This window comes from Helicoverpa zea, chromosome 14 (genome assembly GCF_022581195.2).
Source record: "Helicoverpa zea isolate HzStark_Cry1AcR chromosome 14, ilHelZeax1.1, whole genome shotgun sequence".
Classification (NCBI taxonomy): Eukaryota; Metazoa; Arthropoda; class Insecta; order Lepidoptera; family Noctuidae; genus Helicoverpa; species Helicoverpa zea.
The window spans coordinates 11,683,126-11,706,072 of record NC_061465.1 but is presented as its reverse complement, the minus strand read 5'-3'; the positions used below and the strand labels follow the sequence as shown (position 1 = coordinate 11,706,072).

The 22,947-nt window shown below is 35.2% G+C and overlaps 1 protein-coding gene across 2 annotated transcripts in view; it reads left to right on the top strand.

The window, feature by feature from the left end:
* LOC124636368 (dopamine D2-like receptor) overlaps positions 1 to 22,947 on the top strand; it is a 132,362-nt gene that overhangs the window by 77,218 nt on the left and 32,197 nt on the right. For both annotated transcript variants that reach the window (XM_047172437.1, XM_047172438.1), the window contains exon 2: positions 3,942 to 4,614. In XM_047172437.1, coding sequence (XP_047028393.1) covers positions 4,192 to 4,614 — 423 coding nt within the window. In that variant the 5' untranslated portion in view covers positions 3,942 to 4,191. The remainder of the gene's footprint in view (positions 1 to 3,941; positions 4,615 to 22,947) is intronic.

The window sequence follows — 22,947 nt, the reverse complement described above, 5'->3', positions numbered from 1 at the left end:
GTCCAACTTATAATCCGCGGTCCAAGTTAAATGTGAGTAGTTTTTTAAGAACTCTCGAAATGAAAAAAATAAGTAAGGTATACTTATCTTCAGTTTGAATTAATTTTCTACATACAAGTATATTGCATATCGTACAAACAATTAAAAATGTCACATTCATTTACTTTAAAATATTTCCTTGCACGAAAATACAGACAGTAACAAGAAATCACCTATGTTTGCTATGTATCAAATTTGAATGTTATAAATTAGTATATATTGAGTAGCATTCAATCAACATGTCAGTTTTTCCTTTTTCAGATTTCCAACTGCTACCAAAATGTAATGTGCTGCCATCGAAACGATTTAAATACAGTTTTCATTTTTTTTATCAAAATACTCATTTCAATACTGTTTATATATTTTAAAAATGTTTTATAAATAATGATGGTATCTATGCATAGTTAAATGTCCGAAACTCGTCAGTTTGTTTGCAAAATAAACAAAAGCATTTGTTTTTGCATGTAACTGGAAATAAGTGGAATGGAAACGTTCATTTCTTTATGAATATTTTACAATAAAGTTCAATGTTCATGTGTTCATAAAAAAATAACGATATGACAAAACAGTAACAGTATGTTAGAAATATTTAAGGTGCGAATGTGAGTTTGTATTGTTTATGCTTTTTTCTGTAAACTGATAAAACGTTTTAGGTGAATATGGAGATAGTTCGCAAGCTACTTTTTACCTAAACGGTAATTTAAAAATATTTTACCAAGTATACCCAAAACACGATCACTAATTGAATAAAATAACATGTTATTTTGCAAGAAATCCATTCAAATAACCGAATCGCTATTAAATTAATTGCACAAATAAATTGAGACCCCTAACCCGAACCCTCACTAAATAAGAGTTTGTACAGTCAGCGTAAAAAATAGCTGAACAAATCAAAATTTTCAAAACTGCCTTACAGCGTAAAGAGTCATAATTTCTTGATAACACGAACGCCATTTTTCTTTTTACTGGTTAATTTCATTTTTATTTATTATATAAATACATACACAAACTTAAACTAACATTAAAAACTAAACTGCTATATAGAGGTACTAAAATAAAAATTAAACTTAATTAAATAAAATACTCTGGTAAGTTATATAATCGACGACATTGCTTACCAGTTTTGAAAAATTTAGATTAGTTCAGCTACTTTTGAAGCTAACTGTACTTACTATACACAATAAATATAGGTACTATACAGTTTATCTACCTATACGTATAGTATAGTATAGCTATGCGTGTGTAGAGCAATCCAATTACGAATATAATGGTTAGCACACATCCAAAGCCACTTCTATCAAATTTTCCGAGCGTCAAATTTTTTCGATCGCTTTCGATTTTTTGAAGATTGATTTGTCATGTTTTGGTCCTGTTAAAGATTTTAGATTAGAATAGAAAACTTTATTTCAATCTAAAAAAGTTACGTACACATTTTCCTAATTAAAGTTAGTACTAACCCCCACACTCGGAGAGATTTAATGATTACTCCATTGGTCGTCGTATGCGACTATTAGACATTTTTGGGGAAAATTATTTCATTTCTTAAGGTTTAGTAAAAAGGCCAGAAAGTCTTCTTTGGCAATATTGTCTAATTGAGATTTTGAAATCAAACAGTGACAAACGAAAAATCTCAATCAAAAACTCACTTTTTTGAAATGGTTTAAAATAATCATCACGATGATTAATGTATCTTACCTTCCCAGCTTTTGCTATGTGGTACAACAATAATAACACTCCATTGTCTTGTTAGTACAACAAAAGATTTAGCCTGTAATTTCCTAAGACGTTTAGGTAACAATAGACTACAAAAGAAAATACCTACGTAGGTGTGTGATTAATGAAGATAGTATTAATAATAAATAAATTACTTTATTTATTTCTATTGTTAAGGTATACACGTGTTCAGGTTTATTTATTTATTTATTTAACAATTTATGTACACAGTGAAAATATAAAAGAAGTAGACATAGCATATAAAATAGTACAATGGTACTGCTTATTTCTAAATCGAAATTTCTTCCAGCAGACCCGTAGTAGGAGAGTTAGAATAAAGAGAAGTAGATAGACTGTGTAAAAGGACATAGTAAAGATATATAAATTATACACATATATATAGGTATATATAAAGCAAAAGATAATACATACATACAAAAATAAATATTTTATAAAATCTCTATGAAGAAGAGGAGGACAAATAGTAGCTTTTGAGTTTCTGTTTGAAAGTAGCAACAGTTTGACAGCTCCTTAATTCAGGTTATTAATATTATAAAGGCGAAAGTTTGTGTGTATGTTTATTATTTCGTAACATGCTAATAGCTGAACAGTTTTGATACAACAGTACCTAATATATCTTATACCTTTTTTTTTAACGACGTCAAAAATCATCAAATGTAAATGACCCCTCCCGCTGTGGGTTAGCAGCGGTGAGGGAGTATCATACTCTTACTGACTAAAAACCGTTGTGTTCCGTCGTAGGCCTTTTATGTACCAGGGCCGCGGTAACTCTTTCGTACTATCCTGCAGCCCCGGCAGGCCTTGGCCCTGCTGGGCCCCGCTGGATATATCTTATACCTTCACCAGAATCACATTTGGCTACTTTGTATTTGGGTGCGGGACGTAGTTTCCTCAGGAAACGAGTGAAACCGCTGGCTAAAGCTAGTATTCATATTCTAAAAATCATTTTCCTCCTTGGGGTCGGCGCAACATGTCTTCTGCCATATATCACTGTCACAAATAACGTTATCCATTAGCCATATCGTCCTATATCTTAAAATATGAACTTAATCAATTGTATTTCCAATTACATTACATTATTCTCTTTCTACTAATATTATAATAAGAAAGTTTGTATTGATACTTGTTTGCAACTTCTGAATGGATTTTGAAAAAACTGGACAGTTATGTTACTTATCCAGGTGCGAGAAGTAGGTCTCGGAATGTGTGAAGCCACTGGCAGAAGCTTCATATCTTTCAGTTATATTTTCAGCTTTTCTCTACAAAAGTAAAGCAGTCGTATCATCATCCTCCGAGCCCTTTCTCCCAACTATGTTGGGGTCGGCTTCCAGTCTAACCGGATGTAGCTGAGTACCAGTGCTTTACAAGGAGCGACTGCCCTGTCTGACCTCTTCAACCCAGTTACCCGGGCAACCCAATACCCCTTGGTTAAAGCAGTCGTATCTTTTAGGTCTCTTCTAAATAATGAAGCCAAAGCTTACCACAATTCCCTTGTGATTACCTAATTCGTGTCGATAGCAAGATAGACGAACTTGCTAAAACAGTAATAAAACACCGTTGTCTACATATTTCTAGACGTAATTAAAGGTTACTATAGTCCGGGTAAGAAACTAAGTTTTCATTGCATCTTCGCACGCTACCTACTAGGTTCTAGTAGAAAGATATGTTACAATTAGCCGCCTAGAATTGCAGGTCTATTTTAGACGAAAGTGATATGTAGTTGTAAGACTTAAGAAAGAAAATATGACCCGCCTTGGCCGTAAGTCAAAAAAGCATGCAATTTTGTCTTCAAGAGTGACCTTAAATATATAGACAAATGCAAGAAACTTTGATGTTTATTATTGTTTATCAACAGGCTTTCAAAGTGTAATTAAGTAAGAATATATTATTGATTCCATCTTAGAAGGTGGAAACGAAGAAAGATAAAACAAACATTAATTAAGCATCAAGTTTCCACACGAGACCCAGTTAATTAGATATAGAATACGAAAGGATTCAATATCAACGTCAGGCTGACTTCAATTCGAAAATCCATATATATGCAAAGATATTTTAATAAAATCCGAACGCCAATCGACTGGGCGGTACGAAAATCACCACCTTTGTTCCTTCGCTACCATTTCATTTCAAAAATTCTTCATCTATAATGAAAAACAATTTTGTTTCAGGTACAGACAATGAAAATGGAGGCTAGCTGTACAACCGAACACAGAACGCAAATGAAAATAAATTGCTTAACACAATAAAAATGGAATACAATAAATGACAAAATGGAAAGATTTATGAATAAGTTAACCGTGCGAGAGAAGTGGGTATGGCATAACGGCACTATGAGTTCATAAAAATTAAACTTACTAAAAAACATAAATATAAGATGTAGAAAAATTGGTCCTATAGAGCTTTGAAATTAGCTCTAAAATGACACACGAAAACCTAATAAAAAATATGTCAATACCAAAAATATGCACCACCGAATGTCAGAACTCTTCAAAACTATCGTTCGAAGTGAAACCCCCAGACCCTAACACTACGTTCTTATATCGATATTCAATCGACACAAATAATACCGATTCCGATTTCAACATCGATTATTTCAACGAAACTTTCAGTGATTCGAATTGTACTTTTAAAAATGGAACGTGTAGTGATGTGGACTATAACTTTTGGGCGTTGTCGTTACTAGTGTTTCCCTTGCTGACTTTATTCGGTAATGTGTTAGTAATACTAAGTGTGTCGAGAGAAAGGAGTCTGCAAACGGCGACGAACTACTTTATAGTGAGTTTGGCTGTTGCGGATTTACTTGTGGCTGTGGTTGTTATGCCGTTTGGAGTTTATTATTTGGTGAGTTTTTAGTACTTTTGTTGAATTTTATGTGTTTCTTTTATCCTGCGAAAAAAATGCCTTTGTGTGTCAATAATGGTAATTGTGTGGGATCATGTTTTCTCCTCCGTGGATCATTATGTCAAATCGGACGACCAACTGAAATGAAATGTATTATGTTTATGTATTGTGTAGTTTTACTACATATGCACACATGTGTTTAGTATATTGTTATTGGATATTTTTGTTTAGTTATCAATGTTTGTTGTGCACTTTTTAATCTACCCTACCACTATCAAATCTCTCCATGGCTTTAAGGTTGGCTGTAAGAGAACCCAATTCTGGGTTAAGCTCGCCATTGTACATAAACTGTCTTTATTATTTTATTATGTATTGTTAAGTGTGCAATAAAGAATATAAATATATCTCAAAAATTACTTTGCAAATATTTAATGTTCTAGACTTGTTCTAACATTAATATCGTAAGAAAAACTATTTTAATATCACATTTGTTTCATCTACTTCTCTAATTATAAAAGTTATATTAAGATCAAAAGAATATCATATCGCAAATTAATTGTTCGGTAGACAGAAATATATTAATTCTTAATTGATATAAAAATCTCTGCTATTTCGCTTTGTGTAGTTTATACAACCTCGCATAAAGATCAGTCAATGAGTAATTCCTGAGAATAGCGCGTTCAATCAAACCAACAACAATATATAGGAATAAAATATAGCCTATGTTACTCGCAGATAATGTAGCTTTCTAATGATGAATGAATTTTTGAAATTAGTCCAGCTGTTATTGAGTTTATCCATTACAAACAAACAAAGTTTTTCTCTGTATAATATTACTAAAGATTTAGTTTCTTCCACTATTATGGCAAAAAAGCAGTATAATAACATTATGCTATCTAATACAGGGGTATTGTGTAAATCCGCGCGTATTGTTGGCACAGAGTGGCGGAGAGCGATACCCGTTGTCTGACGGATTATGCGGTAATTAACGCCATAGTGGGCTCACTGCTTTACTGTGAGGTTCTACATGGTCTTAGAGAAGGGGTTTTGTACTTATTGCAGTTTGTTTTGGAAGGAAAAGACGTGTTTTGTAGAAGGTAATTAAACAAACTAGACATTATCGTCAGATTTTATGGATCCACTGCAGGGCTTCTTCTCATACAGAGAAGCAATGAGCTTACAATCACCACGCTTAGCCAAGAAAAATTGATAATTTTAGACTTTAGATTCCAGGTTTCCTCGGGATGGTTTCCGTCTCTTTTAATCACTCATAAATAGCCTAGACACACTTAGAAAGTACATAGGTAAATGTATTTTAGAAAAGTTAGATGGATAGTCGAACCTCCAACTCGCACTTGGCAGGCAAGTTCTTTAACTACTCGGTTACTATGACTAACCAAACTAAACCTGGGTATAGTAAGTTCAACTCAGTCGTGCGCGCGGCCCTATGTGTGGGTAACCCTTGTACATATACAGTGACTTTGTGTGCGTGACAAGAGGTACAGTCGGGTACAAATACAGTTATTTAGGGGTTGTATACGGCTGTTTAAAGTACAGTTATTACGTAATTTAGTTTATTTATTTATAATGATTCTGTATCGCTACTTGAAAAATCAAATGATGAATTTTCGGATTCGCTACTTTCACCAATGTTAATTATAAATTCTGACTCCATGTCAAAATGTCTATAGTATTCTTCTTTTTTCTTTTGTACATGTCGACAAGTATTACCCAACATCCCTTCATCAATTTGACTTAAACGTTCATTTATGAGTTTCATTATTTCCGTCTTATTTTGGTCGACATTATGCGAAGCAATATAATTTTTTTAAATTCCCCACACATTTTGTTTCCATTATTATACTAAATTATAGGTCTTTTACATTCTTAGTCCACACATTTATTTATTGTCCGCGTACCCCGAGCTAGGAAATATGTAAGGAGTATTTAATTCATCTTAGATATTTCACTTCATTTATTTCTTAGATACTGTCAATGTCAATTTGAAAAGCCGTATGAGAAAATAATGATAAACTGTAAAATCTATACATATAATAAATCTGTAGAAAAGTAATTTTTGTACATTGAAGAAATTGACAAAAAAAATAGCCAGCATGTTAAAGGATAACTAACAGAACCCATTTCCATCATTTTTGTCATTTTTGTCTGTTTGTCTGTTTATCTGTTTGTTTGTTCGGGATTCACGTAAAATCTACGAATTAAATGCAGACAATGCTTATATACAAAAATTCTACGTAACTTGGGGTATTACTTAGTTTTTGTTTCATCGAAATCGATTCACTCTATCAAAAGATATGATTAATTTTGTGAATTCAAGATGTAAAATATTACGACACGCAATCTATTTGTCAAAACTGTACATTTGAATGTTGTACTTATATTAGTTGATCGGCCTATTATTAATCTTTACACAGAAAATCACACCTTTATAAGTAACTTCGGAAGAAAAAAAAATATGAAAATTTTGTTTAGCCAAGGTTAAAGTAGCTCCATCTGTCTGTGGTAAATAAAATACATCAAATTTGTCAAAGGAAGGAGCGAGGTGGTAAATGACAATATTACCATACATTCTTTATAGAGGATTATTATTTCAACAGATGGAGTTGTGTATTTTCCGTAATTCACCATATTTTAACACGTAGTGTAATTTTTCGATAGACATTCCAATAGTGTTTGTCAGTTGCCGTGCCACATCAAAATCCAACTATAATTATTACCTTGATGAAAAGAAAATTAATAGTTCTCAGCCAAATTTAAAACGGTGCCATCTAAATTATTTTTTGAACATTATGTCAAAAATGACGACTTTAGTGGAACAATTAATTATCATTTAAAGTTACAGATGGAGTTTATATCAGGATTTTTTCATAAACATAGTTTAGCTTATCTTCCACTAATGTGGTGGCCTTAAAACAAATTACTTTGAGTGAGTAGTATTAAGTAGACCTTAATTATTTTTTCTGATGCAAAATATGTAAACTTAATCCTAGAAGAAATGAGGATCTATCTCTCGCAAGCGCTGCTAAGCGTGAGGTTGGTAATGTAGGATTCTGTAGCTTTAAAAACAAGCCCAGATACAAAGTGCAGATAAGAAATGGGAGCTCTCTCTATTTAATACCATACACACGTAAAATGCTTTATGCGTCTGAAAACGTACAAATTACGCGCCGCATACCAGAGACATGCTTACGATGCATGCACGATTACGAACAGTCTCAGTAAGACCCGAGCCAAGTCTAAAAACCCTAAAAAACACCTTTTATATAAAACTACGTTTGATGTCATTTAATCACAAAGACAGAATTGTTCTCTGTTGCAAATCCTATCCACCTATATCCTATCCTAATCCAGAATGCATTGCAGGTGTGCATTGCACAAAAACTAATGGTATCCTATTCGAGAAGTCAAAAGAGTTGACCTGCCAACGTCAGCTTCTGCGCTAAGCAAGTGTTCTTAATAGTACCATCAGAATTACATTCATCGTTGAATGAGGTGAATAAATTTTCAGAAACCACAATAACAGTAGGAGCCAAAGCGTATTATCGCTTCATAGAGCTCTGATTGGCCCCAGGTGACCAAGTCAGGTCTGATTTGACGTTCATCAGATCTTTGAAAGTGTTTCGGTGGATACTTACTGTCGTCCTGTCTACGTGTGACACAAAATATGGTATATAAACGTCCTCCGCAAGAGCGAAATTTTCCCGGTGTGCGGTAGTGACGCACAGTATACAACACTTATGTTTCTTTTGATTTACTGGCTCCACCAAGAAAAAAAATTGCGAGCGTACATTCTGAAAATCTTGGCAACACTACAGGTTTCAAGTACGAACACATGAAGTGGACTCTCACAGATACGTACATTTTGCCTATTCGTGAACTAATGCAAACATTTCGGTGGAGTCCCGGCTTAGGCCTCCCCCACATTAGGCGTGCGCGATCCTCGGGCGTGTGAGTGGCGCGGGCGCCGCGCGTGCGTCGCGAGCGCGTTGCGTGAGCGTCGCGTTTTGCTGCCCTGCGGCATTTGCAGCGCGCTCGCGGCGCGCACGCGCCGCTCTCCTTGACGTTTAACTGCTAAGGCGTTTAGCGGGCGGCGGGGATAGCAGGCGAAGGGGTAAGAACGCAACTCGAGCGCCGCGTGCTCGCCGCGAGCGCGTCGCTTGCACTCTTCACACATGCCGCAGGGCAGCAAAACGCGACGTTCACGTAGCGCGCTCGCGACGCCCGCGCTACTCACACGCCCGAGGATCGCGCACGCCTAATGTGGGGTCAGCCTTACCATGAGTAAGTGAAACTATCCTACCCTATGCGCCTGCTGATGATGATGACTCATTTTATCATCCATCCAGCTATTCCCCAACTATGCTGGTGTTGGCTTCCAGTCACCGAATCTGTTTGAGTACCAATATTTTGCTTGGAGCGACTACCTATCTACAATCCAGTCAACTACACAAGACGATATCCATATTATGGTAAGACTGACAGACTTTCTGGCTTCTGATTAGTCGCAGCAGCTGCAGAAAATGTACAAATGACAGCTTTGTCAGACTCAAAGCATGTAGACATAGATTATAGCTGTTTCCTGTGAAAATTACTTACGCACCATACGTAATAATTTTCCAAATTGGCTGAACAACGACACAAGCTTTACTTCTTTTGTTTAGATAAATGGTCACATCCACAACACAACCTTGATCAATGAATCTATGCGACTGCTAAGTGCTAATCCTAATTATACTGTCACGTGAAAGAATGCACCTACGGGATAAGTAGTATTTTGATGATTCTATATCGCCCACGCAGACGAAGTTGCGGGCAACAGCTAGTGTAATAATAAAAAGCTTTGAATGTTGTTTCATTTTTTTGAAACGCTACCTGACTCCTTAAAACATTTTCTCCGTGAAGAACTAGACATTTTCGTAAACGACTGTACCCATAACAAAAGGCGATGAGAACACGTCATGCTCGGACGACGTCACTGTCACACGAATGAAAGTTGTATATTTACAAGCCGACGCACACATAGGGCCGCGCGCAAATCTGAGTTAAACTATATATCTATACTTAATATGTATTCCTAGCTGTCTCTTATACGGCTTCACTTGTTTCCTACGTGCTACTTACTACGACATCTACTTATCTAAACATGCCAATGGAACTAACAAACAAAGTGTTTTTCTATCGATAAAACTATTTTTAAAATCGATAATTAAGTTTAATAGTTTTGAACAAACTAACAGACAAATGGAACTTTGCTATATGATATGTAGTGATACAAACCCCAAACCAATTTTTGATATTAACAAGCGTTTACAAAGGCAGCTATTAATATAACAAATGAGCGTTTATTATTCAAACGACAGCCAAGTCCATCCAATCAGCATAATGCTAGATACGACATTAGCAGTAATAATAGCTCCAATTGTAATTCATAGCCACTGTTTGAACTTTATGTCTGTGTATGCGTGTCATGTTTATATCAAAGCCGTGTTTATTGAAACATGAGTTGGTTGGAGTATCATATTTTAGTGTGATAATTAGCTTGCTCGTAAATAGCCTTCCTAGATAAATGGATGAATCTAAAAATTGAATCTAATAAATTTTTAATTGACAGCCTGGATAAAAAATGAGGCAAGTAAACAGTTTCTTTACCATATGAACATATTTAAGCAAACTGTTTATTCAGGTGTTCAAACTACTTACTGTTTGACTCATGCGGGAGTCGAAGCCGAGATCTCTACTCTGTCAGGTAGAAACACCAACGACTTAGCCATCTGGGCTTCATTTCGCAGAGAATCCTAATGTCCGTGCCATTGATAAAGTCTCTGATAGGCTATCAGGCACTTATGTGGCAGATAAATTATAACTTTGTTTCACAGATCTCGTATAGCAATATCTGGTACTTACTTAAATATTATAATCAGTCTTTATCTGCTAGACAGCATTTGAACTGTCATATCCTAACTAACTGACACTTTATCAGTCACCAATAAAACCGGGGCTAATTACCCTAAAATACACGAGCCAATCAAAGCCTTACCTCAAAAGTGGAAATGACTTAACCCTTTCACCGCGATCACATTGGTCAAACAGTACGTTCATTAAGTTAACCCTCTAATAACCAAGTCGGTCGTTTTGACCGACAATTGCTAGTTATCAACGGGTCGGGTTGATTCTAACAATTTAGTTGTTTTGCCGAGATAAGGGTTAATCTATGATGAAAAGGCTTGTTGACACGTTAGGTTAGTAGTTTTGTTTGTTTTCGAGTTGTTGGTAAATTGTACACAATTAACTTTTCATCCCACCATCTCGGAAAGAGTAGTTTTACCCTTTGATATCTGAGCGCAAAAGCCGGTTTTATCCTCTAGAGCGGGAAAGTGATTTGAATTTAGAACATCGTGTACAATACTCCATTTGTGTAAACTTGACAAGACATTTCAAACAAATACATATTAAACAAATAAAATACTGCTTAAAATAATTATTCAATTGAGTAAGTAATTTTTATTATTGTTTTTACATAGATTTTAACCTCGTTTCATTTTGAAACTGAGTTTTCAAATAAAGGAACTTTAATAGGCACCTACTTCTTTTTAATTTGGTACTCACATGTGCGCACCATTTTGTTTTTATGCATTTAGTAATTTCCTCGATGAAGTGGGATGAAATAATATTTTTTTATGCATTTAGTAATTTCCTCGATGAAGTGGGATGAAATATTTTTTTATTGTTTTGAGGTCGATTTTAAACCTCATTACATTTTTAAACTGAGTTTTTGCATAAATAAACTGTACATCTTTTTAATTTGCCATGTGTGACGTGCGTGCCATTTTCTTTTTTTGACTTTAGAAATTTCCTCAATGAGGTGGGATGAAAAGTTACGTGTTGCACTCGAGTGCAAAGATTTTTCACCTTGTGCTCTTTCGATTCCCTCGCTATCATCAAAATTGAGCCCGCGGTTAAATAAACCGGCCAAGTGCGAGTCGGACTCGCGCACCGAGGGTTCCGTACAAATGCTGTATAGATAAAAAGTGAGTTTCGCGCCAACCGTTCAGTTTAGAACAATCATAGTTATGGCAGGCCTCTGTCACTCGACGTACTTGCGCGCCATAAATGCCTACCGCTCGCTGGGTTACCGGTAGCCCCACGCGGCTCAGGGCTTTCAACAGTCACACGCGCCGCGCGCGCTCCAATGTTATTATTTTTATTTCGTGGTACGTTATGCTGTTGGTTTTTATTAGGTTATTTAAGCTACCTCACAAACTGATGGATTATTTTGAGTTGTGTTGGTTTATATGCGACTATTGTAAGATTTAGAAACATTTTATATGTATGAACTTATCTAGTAATTCTATTTTTTTTTAATAAATTAATACTTATCTACTTTATGATTTTAACAACAGAGATCATTAGGTACTTATTTTACTTTAGATACCTACTTAGTTATATGAACTGTATTGTGAGTTTTGTAGCTCAAAACACATCTCGAGTGTAAGTAGGTATAGCCCTGGTCCAACTTAATGACGACTCGGAACATTACGTGTTTCGCTACGCAGAAACCAATTTTAGGTATGTATCAACACTCGACGGAGTTGTACCATATGGGGTATGGCACTTGTGCTCGAAAAATAGTTGGAAACCGCCTTTGATTTTGACGAAAGCTTTACTTAAGTACTTACCTATGCTTACGTATTAGGTAATATTTAGTAATATGTACCCATACTCCATTTTAGTAGGCAATACAATAGTTAACTAAAGAAAAATATTCTTGATATTACTTTTTATTTAAAAGCTCAGTTTTAAAAAAGGCTATCTTAAAATAAGCGTAACTTTGTTTTCCTACTTAAATATTAATAAATTGTAAGAAGCAACCCTAAGCACGGCGACGGCACGGTTGCGGTCACTGAACTGTGCGCTATCGCATTGGAATAACAATCAAGCGCTCGAGCTTTTAAGGTTCATTTTATAACGCAGCTAGGAATTTGTAGGTAGTTGGGGAACTTGTAGGTGCTTATAACAGTAGGTATGGACTTTTTTGTATGGAGTGATTTATCTGTTACGTAGTAACTATTATATAATCTGTGGTTATGGTAATTTCGTGAGAGTCAAAATAGTTAATATTTTTTATTTTATAATATAACTAAAATAGTAGGCCAGTACCTTGTAAAAGTTATTTTATTGAAGTTATTTTATACAACATTTTATAGTCATCATTCAGAAATCTGATTGAAAATAACTATGGGGCATATCTGACCCGCTTTGTAAAAAGTGGCGGACATGAATCAAAGTAGTTTTAAATCGTGGAGAATGGTATGACTTTTCTTTGAATATAAATATTTTATTAAATTAAATATTTTATTAAGAGCGTGTACGCTCGGCGCGCGATGTCAACTTTAGGTAATTCAACGCAAAAAATCGCGCAGACTAGCGTCGCGGCTGTGTGCGTGCCTATCATACTTCACGTATAGTCACACAAACCATTTTGATCCTTTCGAGTGAAATTGGTAGAACAAAAATATATTATTTAGTAAGTAGTTAATAGCGAGAAAATAGTGTAAGTCTATGCATGACTAAAATATAAAAGCATGAAAATAAGTCGTTAATACTTACACACTTTTGCAAAAAAATCGGGCACCTATGAAAACCTTGGTTATTACATACAATTTTCAACAGTACTAAATAGTCGACTGATGATTAATGGCAATGTTAAGAGTTTCTGTATTTTAACCGATTTCAAAAAAAAGGAGGAGGTTTCAATTAGATTGTTTTGTGATTGTTCTCAATTTGATTGTTCTCGATTTCTCAAAGACGCCTGGACCGATTTGAAAAATTGATTGTTTATATGAATGGTCCAGTCCATCCAGACAGAAAAATTGTGGTCAAATAACAACAATTGCCGGAAAGCAAAATATTGATGAAGAGCTTGGGTTTACCATTGCAAATAAAGTTTTAAGTTTTCTATCCTATATGCTTCAAAAGTTATTCGGGATCAAAAGTCAAAATTTGGGTACATCCAAAATGAACATATAAATAAAATTATAGCTCGATTGGTAACATACATCTGCAATAAGTGATTTCTAGCCTAAGGAATCCGCCATATTGGATTAAGTCTCGCGACACATTTTTTTTTCGAGTTATTTATAGCAAGCCCTTTCATTTGATACCCATATCGTAGGAATGCATTAAAAACATTTGTTTCTCCATCTTGGGTATACCGCCATATTGGATATAGAATCATACATTGTCATTAAAACTGAACGTTCAAACAAAATTTCAACTAAATCGATAAAAAAAAATGTGCTTCAAAATTGAGCGTTAAAAAAAATAGTAATGTATCAAGATTTGTTGGTCGCGCTTGAAATGTACTCTATTCTCGGCATCCACGGCAGAGGTTATTCACCCTACGCGATATGACGGAGCGACACGTCCTCTCTCTGTGAAGCCTCGTGGCGGTCTGGTTTGAGTTGACTCGCGTGCAGCGTTTTATAGTAGTTTTAAAATAATTTATAAAAAAATAAAAACGAGAGATTAAATTATAATATAAAGTTTATGTCTTAAAGAAAGAGTTATATTACTATAGTAAATAATTGTTATATTAAATTAAGTGAGATAGGTAGGTAAAAAAAGCATTTGAAATTCACAATTTTTCACATTGTTAAAATATTTTTTTCTGAAAGATAGAGACCTAAATCAAAAAATGTTTTCAACTAACTATAGGCATGGGGATTTCGTCTATGAGTAAAAAAATAAATATATTAGATTTGCTACTGTTTTCACATGAATTTAAGCTTCGAAATAGACGCTGAACGGGAATTTTATAAAACATCTGTTACGTTATAGGGGTTTTCAGTATTTAATCTACACAAATTGAAATTTATGTTCAATTAACTATATAGACAGTGAAATTACCTTGCTTTAATAAACATGAACATAGTTATAGGATAAGTAGTTAATTAGAAACAGTGGTTTGAAAAGTACCTTTGTAGGCCAAATAGCGCGCGGTTGACATACACGCTCTTAACGAATGTCCAGGATCGTTTGAAAAATATAAAAGACAAGCAGTTTCAGAGGATTGTACAGGTTGCAATGCTAGTTTTTATTGTTAAAGACATTTCATAAAGAAGGAAGGTGCCAATCCGGATGACCAGGATCTGATGAGGATCTGGAAACCCTGAGAAATCGAGGGCAACTCTTGAATATAGTAGGCACGCATCGAGTCATAACCAGACATGTGAGTGTATTTTTGAGGGTACTGGTAAACAGATACCGTCTTACCACAAAAACTTTTAAACGTCAGTTTATGCCTTGTCTAAAAAAATGTCAAATTATGACGTTGACATATGGTTCATTTTGCAGCCAAAATTTTATTAGACAAGTGTAAAACAGGGTTTAAAGTTTTTGTAGTAAGGCCCTGAAGGTTTGGAGCTGATTTGATTATGGAGACTACAGAGAGTCAAGGGAACTCCGAACGGTATGTTGCAACTACCACGTGTTTGGGCTTATTTTATTCGTATTGGCGAAGACTTTCCACAAAGATAGGTTTGACTGCCATTGTGGGATCGACAGCTAAGATCAGATATAGTTATGGGAACTCCTTTACAATTTATAACGTAACCTTGTGTTGGAGCTTATTTTATTTTAGGTGATGAGAATTCACTACTAACTTGGGTTAAAGCAGCCATTGCAGGAATGGGATCTTTTATTTTTGAGGGATTAATCACCTAAAAAGCCCCAGTTTCAGGTTTTTTTCGAAACCGCCTGACGACTTGTAGCTGTCGAATTGTAACAACGACTTCTAGAGAGTAGGATTCGGGGCTGCTGGCTTTACGTTTCTAGAGCCTTGATTCTGTCATTCGTAATTCTGTCCATTTCTTTATAAAGTCGGCTTTATTTTGTAGAATTTTACAAACAAATCCAACTTCAAACATATAAAAAAGCAACAAGAAAACAAAAGCAAGAAAGAAATTAAAAAGATGTTAGGTGCATCGGTCTAGAAGTCGGTGTCTAGTTTTTTTGTAAAAAGTTTTTATTTTTAACTTTTGTGAAAAGTTCTCGTCAATACGAATAATATAAGCCCAAACACGACGTAACTAAAACATACCGAGTTCTCTCGACTTTCTCACGTCTCCATCATCAGATAAGCTCTAAACCTTCACTGTTTGATAGTATCACCAGACATACATCTGAGAATCAAGTTTTAATCCTATGCATGCCTACAATTTCTGATAGTTGCCCTCGATTTCTCAGGATTTCCATCATCAGATCCTGACCTGATGACAATGGAAATAAACGGCGAGTATACTCTTTCACTACAAAGAAATGATTTCTCAAATCCGTCAAACTTGGTCGTTTAAATTCCCCATTGAAATGAGGAAAATATTTGATGTTTACACCTGATTTTCTCTAGATTCCCATGGTTCACATTGATGCGACTAATGCCATAGTAAATCAGAGCCTTTATCATTATACTGTGCTATATTTCGTTCGTATCCGCCGTGGGTATGGTTTTCATACTAAGGTGCCCAATGACCTTTGAATGATTTAAAATTTTTCCCAGTTTAGAAGCCATTATATTTAAGAAGTGTTTGATATGAATTTCACTTTTTATTCAAAACTTTAATATCTCTACGCGTTCATGTGAAAAAGGGTAGGTAGTAAGTTTATAATTATTAAAAAAATATTTTATGTCATGTAAGCAAATATAATATTTTAATATTTTATGTAACTTCAAATTTATCATTCTCGCAATTTTCCCTTTATCTGTACTATATAACGTTGCTTCGTGCCGAATTTTAAGATTCTGAGTTCACGGGAAGTACCTTGTAGGTTTTGATTCCCTAGCGTGTGACGGAAATTCGTCTAAGGTGTCGGTAAAACTGCTGTATCTTTTGATCGCGTTAACTTAGAAGTTTGATTTTTTCATTGCTTAAAGAGACAATAGACCTAGGTATTTGGTATAAATTTCAATTTGGTACCTTTATTCGTTCGTGAGAAATAAGGTAGTAAATTTCATTTTATTAAAATATTTTTATTATATTATATAACAAAAAAAATGTGATTTTCGCAATTTTTCCTATATTTGCATTATATAACAATGCTTCATGCCAAATTTCAAGATTCTGAGTTTACGGGAAGTACCCTGTAGGTTTTGATTCCTTTGCGAGTGTCGAGAATTTGTTGAAAATATCGACATAATCGGTTGTATCTTTTGATTGGCTTGGCTTAGAAGCTTGATATTTTCACAGCCTAAAGGGACAATAGACCCGAGTATTTCATGTGAATTTCAGCTTGATAAGTCCACGCGTTCTTAAGATAAAGGGTCTTGACAGACAGACAGACAGACAGACAGACAGACAGACAGACAGACAGACAGACGGACAACAAAGTGATCCTATAAGGGTTCCGTTTTTTTCCTTTCGAGGTACGGAACCCTAAAAGCAACTTTGCACTCTTGTATAACAAATAACTATTGTCTACCACCTGCTAAACAAATACACCAAACTTGATTAATCACTCAAATTGCCATTCAAACATTTAATTATAGTTACTGTTTGGTTTTATTAATAGTTATTTGTTATACAAGAGTGCAAAGTTGCTTTTTAACCGCGGGCTCAATTTTGATGACCGAGCAAGCGAAGGATTCTAAAATTGAAACACGAGCGTAGCGAGTGTTTCAATAATTAGAATCCTGAGCGACAGCGAGGGAATCAAAAGAGCACAAGGTGAAAAATCTTTGCACTCGAGTGCAACACGTAACTTTTCATCCCACCTCATCGAGGAAATTTCTAAATGCAAAAAACAAAATGGCGCGCACATATGAGTATCAAATTAAAAAATAGTACCTATTAAAGTTTATTTATTTGAAAACTCAGTTTAAAAATGAAACGAGGATAAAAATCTATGTTAAAACAATAATAAAAATTACTTAATTAATTGAATAATTATTTTAAGCAGTATTTTATTTTTTAATATGTATTTGTTTGAAAAGTCTTATCACGATTGTCACAAATGGAGTATTGCACACGATGTTCTAAATTCAAATCACTTTGCCGCTCTAGAGGATAAAAACGGCTTTTGCGCTCAGATATCAAAGGGTAAAACTACTCTTTCCGAGATGGTGGGATGAAAAGTTATTTTTTATGGAGCTTGACAAAAGATTCATCATCATCATCTCAGCCATAGGACGTCCACTGCTGAACATAGGCCTCCCCCTTAGATCTCCACAGATATCTGTTGGAGGCGACCTGCATCCAGCGTCTTCCGGCGACCTTTATAAGGTCGTCTATCCACATTATTGGTGGACGTCCTACGCTGCGCTTGCTAGTCCGTGGTCTCCATAAGATTAATGACAAATAAATATAATATTAATAATTATAATCGATAAGCTAGTCCTTTATCCGTAGTTTCATTTTAGGAACAACTTGCGTGTACCGGAATAAAATAAAGCCTAATGTTACTCGGGAAGAGTGTATGTAGCTTTCCAATCGACCAAATCAATCACCTGCCTACACCACTATTAAATTAGTGGTTGGCACAACATCTCTTCTTCTACTCTATTCCATATTTGAATTATTCATAGATATCTTGACACCAAAAGGCTTAAAATACAAATAGTAACCTCTCCCATTAAACCAAATAGCATAAGCACACATTTCTATCTATTTATAGAGCAACATAATTCACGAACCTAAACTAATGTGTAAGGAATGCCAGTAAATTACATAGACAACAATGTACGTTCAAATTAAGTTCCTTTGTAACTCAGTGGGCGGTGAATTAGTAACAATTACACTATGTAATGTATTGTTTATACGTATGTGAACGCGACAATAATAGATTATTGTAATTATTGTTACTGGGTGTTGCGGTTTTCTCGACGTTAACGTGTTAGTCATTTGTAGTTGTTGGTAAAGGTCAGAAAGTTTATATCAAAAGGGTTTCCTGTATGTTTGAAGAAGAATTTAGACTATTATAATGATACACACTGCACCTCACTTTACTAAATTACTATCCATCAAATTAATTTCAAAAAAATCTAACAATATTTATTTGAAAGTTTTAAACACAAAATAAATCCCGTATAATTAACTCATTATAGTCAATATACTGTCCTGTTGGTCGCTACCGTGCGGTCCAGCGTTCGATTCCTGGATCGGACCGAACTCGCTTTGTGGGTGCTAGAATCTTTCACAAAGCTAGAATTTGGCGATGTCGACGTTCCCGAACTGTTACAAATAAAATTAATAATTGACAAAAACCTTAACCATAACCATAGAACATTATTTAACACACTTGCAATAGATTAAGACAAAACTTTTTAACACTAAACTTCGGTTAATTTGTGACCTATTTAGCTGACGAACAATTTCAGTCTGAAAGTTGTAACGACTTCAGATTTCTGATAGCGAATACCAGTTTTAAATGTTCCGAGTGGAGTCCGACTTAACAGCACAGTTATTATATTTAAGGTAAGTGGTTAAACTAAACTATCTTTAGTATAACGTTATACATTGAGTCATTATCAAACAGTAGCCATTTTCCCGCGGTTTCACCCGTGTCCTGTGGATAATATGTTGTTTATTGTTCCCCTTTTTGAAAGTCGGGCCGATAAACTACATACTAACCCAAAAGATAGACAATAACTCTGTCATCTCAACTTTTTCAATTAATATGTAGCATTTTCAGATAATTTTAATGATAGAAGAATCAAGAAGCATTGCCCTCTATACCCCACTAGTCTAAAATCAGATCACAAAGTTATTACCTAGTTTCTGAAACCGATCGGTCATTGATCTTACTACTTACATTGTTATCAGCCATCTTTTGGCTCTCAAAACTTTATGAGACTCATGCCCGTTTTCACCAACGAATACCTGAATTTAGGGAGCATTTACGGAACACTTAATAAGAATTTCATTTTCACCAAAGCCTAGGTGTCAATTATAACCTTAAAATTTCACTTAAACTTGGGGGCCCGATTGATGCCTGCTTAAACAACCCCTATCATTATCATGACAGAATACAAACATATTTTGAACCTATCATGATGATCATGACTTTTTTATAAGATTATAGGTTATCACTTGCTATGAATGCACTTGCTAGGTCAACTATAGGCCTATTCAGACCTAAGCGGTATTCGCTACCGTCTACGGCAGAGAAAACCCTGTGGGTATGCGGTAATATGACTGTTCAGACCTAAGCGGTATTCGCTACCACCTGCGACAGAGAAAACCCAGTGGGTATGCGATAATATTACTGTTGATGTTCGGGATGTATGCCGCTGCTCTCGCGCGGTATGTACTTCTACCCACAGCGGCAGTGAATATCGCTCAGGTCGCTCTAGCCGCGGTATAGTTATCGGCACGGATATTGAGCCCTGACCTTCACCTGCGCAGAAGCCATTTATTGGTTTATTGCCTTATGTGTACAGTGTGCAAAGAAGTAGGCTAACATTGAAAATAATAAATTATGTAAATTAAAACAAAGATAGTAAACAAATATTTTAATATTAGTCCTCATATGATGTACCAAACATTATTATCATCCTCCTGCACCAATTCAATTTGGGGTGGGCTGGGCGCAGCATGTTTTTACACGTCTTTCCAATTTCTCGCACCACCTGAAACTAAATAAATATAAATAAATCTATAATTTTAACCCCATACTTAAATCCATCAACTCATGGAGAACAAAAATACAATGAAGCCCACAGTAAAACAAGGAACACAGTTGAACGGCAATATCTTAATACACTATATTATTATACACAGATATTATTCACATTTACCTGTAAACGGTTCCTATCGCATTAAAACTATTTGTGACTGGATCCAAGCTTTGTTTTTGGCTTCGTTCGTGGTCCCATCCGTTTTTTGTTTAATATTGTGTCGCTATGAGACGTCAGAAATTTCACTAGCTTGTCTTTTTCTTCTGTAAGAAAGGTTTATCCTCGTTTTCTCTTCTCTGCTAAAATAAACTTATCTATTCAACAATAATAAACCCAAAATTAACCTCACTCTATGTACACATACACATCAGTCAATTTGACAAACACGCGAATGACATAGGTAAAAATTCACCTATAGAAAACCTCTTCACTGTTTTATTGCATAAAACATAGCGTAATGTAGTTTAAGTTAAATTAAAATAACATCACAAGAACAAAAACTCACAGGCTTTAGTTATATATACTCGATAGACGTTTATTTCTTAAGAAGTACAGAAAAATCATTTTATCGATAAAATATCGACTTTACATTATCGTTTGTAGAACTAGTAATCTGTCACTTACTTAAGGGATCCATGTACAAGTGTGGTGAAAATGAATTTAGGTAGGTGTCAAATTGGGAGGGGTCCTTATTAAAAGTAGCATTTAGATAGGGAAACGGTAAGAGGTTGTTGGTGAAAACGGGCATCAGTTATTGTTCAGTTTGTAATTACTTTCAGATAGATATCAGATAAAACATTTTATGTCTTCTCAGATACTAAAACAATAAAAGAAATCTCTGATGTCTAAAGTTATTCAATTAAATGTGATATCTGAATGTTGTAGGTCATGTAATATCAGTCGTACTTTTTATCTATTCTACGTCGTATCCAGGTCTTATTTAAATATCTGATCATGAAACGGCTGTCACAAACCTGGGTAAAATTCAGATAATATTTGGTATATACTTCATAATAGACAAAGCATGATGCTCCACTCCTAAGTCCTGGGATTCATCATCATCATCCTCCGAGCCTTTTTCCGGGTCGGCTTCCAGCCAAACCAGTTGTAGCTGAGTACAAGTGCTTTACAAGGAGCAAATATCACGTAATGTTTGTGAAATACACAATGTCATGTATCAATGTAATCATAGAATTCCTTAAAAGCTTCTGGCAGCAGCTGCGTCCCGTAGGCACTATTTCATACTATTGCATTATTTCATAATAAAATTTATGGCCTCTCATGATAAATGGGCTACCTAATACTGAAATATTTTTTCAAACGGGACCACTAGTCCCAGCGATTAGCGCGTCCAAACGAACAAGCAAATAAACTCTAGTTTTCTAATATAAGCATATATATGTTATGGACCATGTGATTAATTCGGGCATTATTAATAATGCCCGAGCATTATGAATAATGTCTAGCTTTATCGGGCCAAGTGATTAATAACTATCTTAACTTCATTATTTATCACATTGCACGGGCATTATTATATTGCTACATGACAGTTGGGCAATTTGATAATAAAGCAAAAAATTGAAGTTAGTGACGAAAACGTATCCCACGTAACAGTTGCCCGGGTAACTAGGTTGAGGAGGTCAGATAGGGCAGTCGCTCCTTGTAAAGCACTGGTACTCAGCTACATCCGGTTAGACTGGAAGCCGACCCCAACATAGTTTGGGAAAAAGGCTCGGAGGATGATGTGACGAAAACGTATCGCTGCAAAACCGACTCCACGTAGTCTTGTCTGTCCTACCCCTAGAGTGCAATTCAAAACCGCGTAAGTGTGGAGGGGCGAGGCGGCCTGCGAGCTGAGGCGCAGGTAGTTTTAACGCTCGCCGACGCGGCTGAGGCTGGCCGGCTGAGCCGGCCAGCAAGCCGAAGCTGCGGCGGTGAGCGTGAAAACCATCTGCGACGATAAGCTCGCATGGGACCGCCGGAGCCCCGCAGCACCGGAGCCGTGACAGAAGCCATGCTTGCTGCATGTTGCTTGCTTACATTTTAAACGTACTGAGTTAAAAAATTATATAGAAGCTAAATAAATAAATTTTATGATGTCATTTAATAGTATTTTAGAAGTTTACTGTTAGAATGCATGCTACAAATTTAGATGCTAAAAAATAACCATCATGCGGAGTTGTATTTAGAGCGGTTTACTTAGAAGATAACGAGTGGCTGAGATAGTATTATTTAGATGCTCGTTAATTGTGGCTGACTTAGTAATTTAGAAGGCAACATACATTATTCGGGGCGAATAATTATATTAAAAAGGAGCCTGTTTAATAAGCACCCTTTAAATATGACTTTCCTTAACTTTTAAATGCAAAAACTAGTGGATTTTTAAGGCAGAAGTCCTTCATAATTAATCCAAATCATGAGGCTGATTATTTAAGTGGTTTAATATTTAGTTTATTTTAAATTAAATGGCAATAACAATAAAAAAATGAATATAAATATGTTATTACTTTGCTTGTATTACTTTGCCCAAAAGGTCACGGGCAATATGTATAGTGCCCGGTCAATTTGATTATTTGAATAATTATTATCAAATTGCGCTCTCATATTGGGCATTTTTCATAATGACCGGGCATTATGTATACTGC